General features: G+C 40.7%; 1 protein-coding gene across 1 annotated transcript; it reads right to left on the bottom strand.

Moving 5' to 3' along the window:
• Nucleotides 1-7: 7 nt before the first annotated feature.
• LOC144634629 (uncharacterized) lies at nucleotides 8-5,048 on the bottom strand. The gene is made up of 2 exons (XM_078493647.1): nucleotides 3,872-5,048; nucleotides 8-102 (listed from the first exon to the last, which is right to left on the bottom strand). Exon 1 carries the CDS (start codon nucleotides 4,994-4,996, stop codon nucleotides 3,899-3,901), a length of 1,098 nt encoding a protein of 365 aa, XP_078349773.1. The 5' UTR covers nucleotides 4,997-5,048; the 3' UTR covers nucleotides 8-102; nucleotides 3,872-3,898.
• Nucleotides 5,049-8,094: the final 3,046 nt, after the last annotated feature.

Raw genomic sequence — 8,094 nt, forward strand, 5'->3', positions numbered from 1 at the left:
CTGCAGCGGATCGCTTCCAATTGTTCCTTGGTCGTCCAACTTTCCTCTTTCCCTGTGGGTGGTAGTGCAGACCGTTTTCGTACATTTCTAATATTTCCAAACCTATAATGCAAAAATAGCGTGTTTGAGAGTAGGCAGTAAAATTTATTTTTACGTCAACCCTTTTTTACGTTAGATTGAAAACTTCATTTCCGTGGCTACGCCAGGTCAGTCCGGTAGGTCTATCACTTATGAAAATAACGCCAGCGTTGATAGCGATTTCCGATGGTTTTGTCAGCTCCAGACCTGTTGACCGCGAAATGGACGCCGAAAACAAACAAACGTTTGAGCGAACAAACAAACGGCTAAAATTAATTCCAACTATCTTGGTTTTATGCGAGATCCCCCTAAACAAATCCAACTGCAGCGGCTTTTACATTAGATATTGTACCAACTTGCCAGCAGACGCCCCCGGGAACTTGAAAAAGTGTTCAGATCAGGAAGAGGTGTCCGCTTATGGGAGGTTAAAAAGGCAGTGTTTGTATGTGATTACAAACATGATGAAGTGTCCGCTTACCAGGCTCGATTGTTGTTAGAGACTGCATGGTGGCTGTTTGCGTGGTTTTTAGGTAGATTTTTTTCGCCTTGAGACTTAAAATCACGACCAGGCTTTTGTAAATCCAAAGTTTGAAAAGAGCAATGTTTTTTTAACGAATGAATGAACAAGGTACAAGGACTACAAGCCTTGTGTTTATAATACGCTGAAGAGAAAATAAATTAATTTTTAACTTCACAGAGCATGTGGTGCTTTTTCGAAAATGGTTACGTTTTTGATTAATTTGAATAAATCAAAAACCATTTTCGTAATAGCACCACATGTTTCGTGAAGTTGAATACTGATTTATTTTCATTTCAGCGCGACTCCCTTCTCCTGTATATTATAAACACAAGGCTTGTAACTTCAAGACAGAAAAATGTGCGCCAGGGCAAAAAGAAAAAAAAAACAGACCAAATTCTGCCAATTTGCGTCATATTAATTCGAGCATTTTTCTTAAAAGAATCGCTCTCGAGATGGTCAAATCTGAAAGTGATTACACACTTGTACAAAATTCTTAGAATAGTCAGTTTCTACGCGATCCAAAAGGGTCGTTATCTCGTGACCTCACGGGCTCGTTTCTGTTCTTATACCCCCCCCCCCCCCCTTTCCAGGATATAAGCGTACCTCGGATGGATGACAGTATGAACATAGCTAAATATTGCTCTATTAGCTTTCATCATGACTTTTAACTTAAAAAAATGTATTTCGATAAACACTGCCGTGGCTCGTTTTTTTTAATTCCGCCCCCCCCCCCCCCCACCCCCCAGGATATAAGCCTCTCCGTTTATAAGCCCACCCACAATCCCTTAAGAAGTTGTATAAGCCCAGGGCTTGTAACCGAAATTTTGCGGTATTTCTGTTCTTTCATTCTTTAATTATATTCTTTATGCACTTAACTGGCCACTCCCCAAGCGGGGCTGTTTAGGGCCATGTGGACAATCACCGAAACAAATATTCAAACAAATGTTCAAAATCCCTTCTACAGGCTGGAGGCAGACCAGTTGGCTATTTACAAACGTAGCCGAGGAGTTGAACTCAGCGGGGCTACCGAGGCAAAATATCCTTATTGTTTCCAATAACGGTATTTTTGTTCCTTTGCATGCGTTGCGCAGTGTCTACGCCGCTAGTCTTGCAGAGGCATGAATTGCGCGCTGATGTAAGGTCAAACCACAGTTCGAGAACAGAAATTGAGAGTGAGCGAGAAACAAGCTTTTAACTTACTTTCCTTGCTCTCTGTCGTAAATTGGCATTTCCTTTGCGAAATATCAGTTGTAAGCCGACGAATGGTCAGGGCAACTACGGACAAAAATGTTGTGTACTGACGATAGTCTAGCATGCCATCCAGAGTGACTTAGCGATACTCCTAGTCACTTCATGTCATGAGAAAAACCCGGACTGCTACAATAACAAACCAACTAGCCTTGAAAACAGACTTTAATTTTGCGATGTACAAAATTACCTAAAACAAACACTAGAAATAGAAAATACCTTAATTGCTAGAGGTGTTTAAAAACAAGAACAGCGAAAAACCTATTAAGGTGGGGGAAATTATTACTGAACTCTAATTTGTCAATTCTCATATAGTTAAATACAATCCTGTCAGATAAACTTATAGCGGAAACTGAATTATCCTTCTTTCCATACAAGGGCCGTCTGAACAGTTCTTTATTGTCTAGAATTATCTACAAAGACTGTCTATTCAAGAACTACAACCTTCCTTAACCCTCGGACGTACAAGGTGGGGGGGGGGGGGGGGGGTGGATGCCACCCCCCCGTAAGGTTTTTTCCAAATTTTGAAAAAAGCATTTACCCTACAATGCTGAAACTTTCAGTAGCTGTTCATTCATCCTTTGCGGAAATTTTGATATCTCAACCATGTGTATATGGTATATGACGTCATAAATACAAGCAGGTCTTGCCAAAAATCGTCATTTTTAACCTTTTTCTTGATTTTTCCAGTTTTTTAAAACAGAAGTGCAAGATTTGCTTATTTTTACATTCCATAAGCAATCTGGCTTGATTTTGCATCGATTTCCGTGATTTTGTGACTTTCTAAGAAAATGTTGAAATCCAAGATGGCGGATCCAAGATGGCGGCTCTTATGACGTCACGTGACGTCATATGACGTCACAGCCAATTAAAATTATGTAATCTTGTAGAGTAAGCTGAGGGCTTTCTTCTCAGAGCAAAATAGTTTTGCTGCGCCTTACTATAACGAAAACTCCGGGGAGGGGTTCCATCCACCCCCCCCCCCCCCCCCTTGGGGGTATGAGTTTGCTTGTACGTCCGAGGGTTAAATGTTAACTTCAGTAGTGAAAAGCTTTTCAGTGCTTATTAAGCTACATTTCGGGACAGATGTTTTTCCACGTAAAACTTTTTGATATTAATTACTGCTGGAGTCTAGGTTCCAGATCCCTGTGTCCCTGTTTTAATGTATATTGCCTAGCATACGAAACGCGAAGTTTAGTAAAATTTAATGCGTGTTTTCATTATGTTTATCACCGCGGTTTGTTTTATATTTTTAATCAAGCTACGATGACCTAAAAACAAGAGTTTATATGACGAATTATATGAAATTGCTGTATAATTGTTTAGGTTTCAGTACAACTCATTCTGCACGAAATGTTTAAAGCTCAACAGTACGGCTTATCCAATGAGCCCAATTGCCGCCAACGGCGGGTGACGGGAAGGAGAAAAATTCGAAAGAAAAAGCCTGCCAAAATCCTGTGTTGAAGATCGGATAATCTGATCGAAAATGTGAAAATCGAGTAGATCTCCAGAACGGGGAAGTTTTCACTGATGGTGACGAGGCGCCTCTTCCATCATTGAAATAGTTGGTAAGTCGATGTTTCTATCGTAGAATTGTCGATCGACGGTAAGTGGCTTATTACATTGCAGTTAAAAAGCCTGGTTAACGCTGTTTGTAATTTTTTTGCTGTTTACTTAAGACAATATCCAAACAAGTACCCCTAAACGTAGGCCGTTACCCGCTCTCTCCTTACGGCCATCTTTCACTGCGCCCCCACTTTTTGTGGTTTTAATCATTTTCTATCGCATGGACGCTTGGGAACGAGACAGATCGTGCAGAATGATAATACAAAATCTTATTGATAATGTAAATCCTTAATAGTCAATAAAAACACTCAGATATTCTAAAAAATGCACACCAACCGTTAAAAAAGCTCATAAAACAATTAATTGATATAAAACTTGAATAATCACATGTATGAAATACATGTATTCGAGAGGCCACGAGCAGACAAGATTGAAATGTTACGTTGGCAAATTACCCACACTGCTTTTGGTCCTCTCTTTCCTGTTTTAGCGGAATGGCGAGTCATCAGATAGCAAAAGAGCCCATCCTTGAAATGGCTGTACAGACGCCTCGTGATAAGTAAAACCCAGCATTCCTGCCACAAGAGTGGCAGTGTCCTTTACACCACGAATGAGGTCGTAAAGGATGAGTGGAACACTAACCAGGCCAGTCGTCATATTCCTGATATCCATGCCTCCTCCGTGCCCCTCCAGAAGCTCTATTATCCATCCTTTGTATTTGTACTTGCCATCCACGACAAAACCTGACATGTACACTTTTTCGTAGCTCACAATATGACCCCACCATTCCTTATCTGGTTTTCCCTGGTAAGTATCCAATAGGTTAGAGAAAACCTTTTCTACAAGATCCCACCACCAAGAAGGCAAACCAAGATCGTTTTCTATGGGTTCAAGGAGTGTTCGCAGTACCTTTAGTTTGGATTTTAATTTCCTCCAGTCGTCTTCAGTGCCTAGCATCTCCACTGCAGGGATTCCACATCCCACTTCCATGCAGTAGTGGAAATACTCTTGAACTGAGTACATCAATGTGATCTGCGAAACGATCTTCTCCACTGCAGTTGTGGTGCTGAAATCCGCCGTCATTCCATCCACGAACTCAGGTACTTTGACGTTATCTTGTATTCCTGTTGCCATTTGATCAAAGAACCAGCTGTAGTCGACTGTGTAGATGCTTGTGTCGGGCACAATCACCTCGATGGTTTTCTTTCCTTCGTGATCAACAAACATCTTGCGAACGGACTCCTTCTTCGCGTTTTTGTCGATGGCGCAAGCGACTCGTTTGATAACACAGAACCACCAGTCATCTGGGGAGGTTCGTAGTTTCCAGTGGTTGTTGTAGGCTGTCAGGACGGCGGAAAACAATCCGCAATTTCCAAGCGAATAAATATTCTCTTCTGATCCCAAAACGGGCCGCATGGTTCTTCTGTTTGGTACACGTTTTTTAAGCAACTCTTTCGCTTTGCCATGTTCAATCTGTTCGTCGTATTGGAGCACAGATTCCCTCGAAGGGACAAGGTCGCTGGCAAGTGTAACACACTTGATATCTAATCCGTCGTCTGTCGTCTTAGAGCTGATCGTTGCCATCTTTCATGCAGCAAAATATTTCACCGGTCGTTCCAAACTTCCTTGAATTGATGCCGTGACTTCAGCTGACTTGTGAAATATTTGCCCTCTTTTCTTTAATTAAACCGACGCTTTTGAAGTGTACTAAATATATGAACCTATCAAAACTGTTTTCGCGAAGTGGTTAAAGTAACCTCAAACTACTGTGAGTTAAAACTTCCTGTTTTGATCTTGTACGTACCAATATATATATGCACCCTCATTCTGAACTTGATAAAACGTTCATTGCTGTATATAGGTGGAATACATTCCGGTCGCATCACACTCTGGCTTTTTTATGTTTTCTTTTTACAGAATGGTAATGAGGTGTAGTGATCATTCTCGAAGTGAGGTTTTTCACTCACTCGAACACTCGATCACTCACTCCATTCTGATATTAAACCGCAATCAATTCATACATTTAACGGTAAACGTGCTGACAGAAAGGTTCTTTAAAACGCCATTCAGCACATGTCAATCAAAAAGAAAAAATAATCTCCAACCTCGTTCCAAGTGTCTCTCTCTTTCAGGGAACAAGGTTGAATTTTCACAAAACAAATCGAAAGAGGATCAGTTACCCTTATCCTCTGGTGATAAAAGAGAATAGAATTCGCTCTACGAAGCCTCAGAGCATACGCTAGCAATGACTCAATCACGTAAGAAAACATTCAAACGAAGCAAGATCTTGACATTACTAATAGCAGCTATAAGCAGTTACGCTTGCCATGTGACGCGTTTTAGTAAAGACAACATCCATGCTGCACGTTTTTGTTTCGCGTCACATTATGTCGTGTCACGTCACCCGTTTTTCATCTTTTTGAGTGGAGCAGAAACGCACATCTTTCTCTCAAACTTTATTCGCTGCTCAAATAACTCTGTACGAGCTGACATAAAAGAAAACATATTCACAAAACAAAATTATTTAATGCTTAAAAGGATATCAAAGGTAATATACTAACCGGTAAATATTTTGGTGGTGAAAACTGAATAGCTCTACGACGCCTGAGAGCCACAAGCCATCGATGACGCAATTCACGTCGAAAGAAAAAAAACATTCAAAGCCAAATGAAGTGAGATTGCATTACTTTATTGGACACTTATTTGGAAAAAATGCGAAGGTCGGCACTTCGTCGAATTACCGTCATTACCATGAGGTTGCTCGAAGTGCCTTTTTTTTTAAATGCCTCATGGTATTGAGGTTATGTTATTGGCCTCGAATTTCCTCACTCGAACACTCACTCGATTCTGATATCAAACCGCAATTAATTTATAAACGTAAACGTGCTGATGGAAAGGCGCATTCGGTTTTCCCCTGCCTCCCTGTCCTTGTGTTCTGTTCATATTTCTGGGGGGTGGGATAGAGGCCAAATGTTTGCTTGACAGAGATCAACATACCGTAAAATTCCGGTTATAAGCCCCCCAGGTTATAGGCCAATCTACTTGGAAACGAAAAAAATACTCCGATTATAAGCCCCCCCCCCCCAGATATAAGCCCCCCTCTGCCAGGTGACAGTACTGAACAGGGCTAAATGTTGCTTCATTGTGTGTTTTTAACTCAAAAACGTTTTTCGATCAACACTCCCGTGGCCCGTTTCGGAACGTTTGTCTTATTCCGCTTTTAAGCCCTCCCGGATATAAGCCCCTCAGCGAGAAAAAGCTTTTAGTTTTTTTGCCCTCTGTCGTAAATGTGCATGCATTCAGTCTTTCTAGGAATGAACGTGTACCGACGAATTGTCAAGGCAAAAGCTGACAAAATTATTCGGTTGTCAGGGAGCGGTCATTATTACTTTGGGGAGGGGGGGGGGGGGGGGGAGGCCGGTAAATTTTTGAAGAAGTGGGCTCAAAAATTGTGACACTACCCCGAATTTGAGCCCAGAAATTTGCGACCCTCCCCAAATCAGAGGCCAAAAAATTGTGGCTTCCCCCATGGGCGTTTCTCGATTATGCTAGTAAAACTGGCATTTAATGCTACTAGAAGTTCTCGCATAAAGCCAAAGCCTAAAATAATGCCTGATTTCCTTAAAAAATGCCACTTGAATTCCAAAAAATGCTTTGTTTTATTTCAAACAAAACGTACAAACTCTCACATTATATGCTCATATCAACAACAGGTGATACTTAATAATTGTTTGTTTATAAAATAAAAATAAAAAAATATTTATTTAAAAAAAAATAAAAATAAAAAACACACACACAAGTTACACAACACAAGTACACAACGCACAAACAGTAGAAACAGACAGAAAACAATCAAATTATGTAATCGAAATTGTGAAACTTTCGGATTAATTATCCTTCTGAGTTCTGAGTGCTGAAAATCTGGATCACAGTCATGAAAAGTGACAGAAAATGCTAGCAATTCTTTTTTGAAGAAAAAACGAAAAAAATGCTCGTTTTCCCAAAAAATGCCGAAAAAAATGCTAGCATAATCGAGAAAGGCCTACTCCCCCCCGCCCCGCCGTTCTTTGAGTAAGCACCTTAAATCATAAACACGGCAAGGTGAAAACTATTGTTGTAGTTCACTGTGTTTTGTTACTTAGGGAAGTTATGTGCCCTCAAGAGGGGTCTGAGGGCATGTTCCCACAGAAAATGTTCAGTTTTTAATCAACTAACATCACTTTTCTGAGACTCTGTGTAGCAATATGATGACACTTTCAGGATAGCTAACAGTAGATTCCTACTTTAACAAAAAAATACTCTTTGTCAGTCAATTCATCGTTCTAATTCGAAGACTCTTCAAACATAGAAGGCTCATCAATACTTGATCCTCTGCAAATGTTTGTGTCAACTTGAGCAAAGGGCAAGAAGTTAGGGGGGGGGGGGGTGGTCATGGCACTAGCCCTTAAACCTTTATCATTAGACCACAACACAAAATCGACGCAAGAGGAATAGAAAATGTGAAATTGTAGCTGGACGAGAAACTTTTTAGGCCCAATACAGTCACAAGACTACAATTACTTCAAGTAAGGCGATCTAGTGTGGCAGGAGTGCTTGTCACGTGACTAGCTCGGGCCCAAACTGCAACCCTAAGCCTAAATCTAACCCTAACACCAACAACTCAACCCTAACCATAACCTATA

The sequence above is a fragment of the Oculina patagonica genome, chromosome 13 (assembly GCF_052425735.1).
Source record: "Oculina patagonica isolate OP01 chromosome 13, crgOcupat, whole genome shotgun sequence".
Lineage (NCBI taxonomy): Eukaryota > Metazoa > Cnidaria > Anthozoa > Scleractinia > Oculinidae > Oculina > Oculina patagonica.

Bases quoted from the DNA above. Each gene is read 5' to 3' on its own strand.
- LOC144634629 (XM_078493647.1), bottom strand. From the start codon at position 4,996: ATGGCAACGATCAGCTCTAAGACGACAGACGACGGATTAGATATCAAG.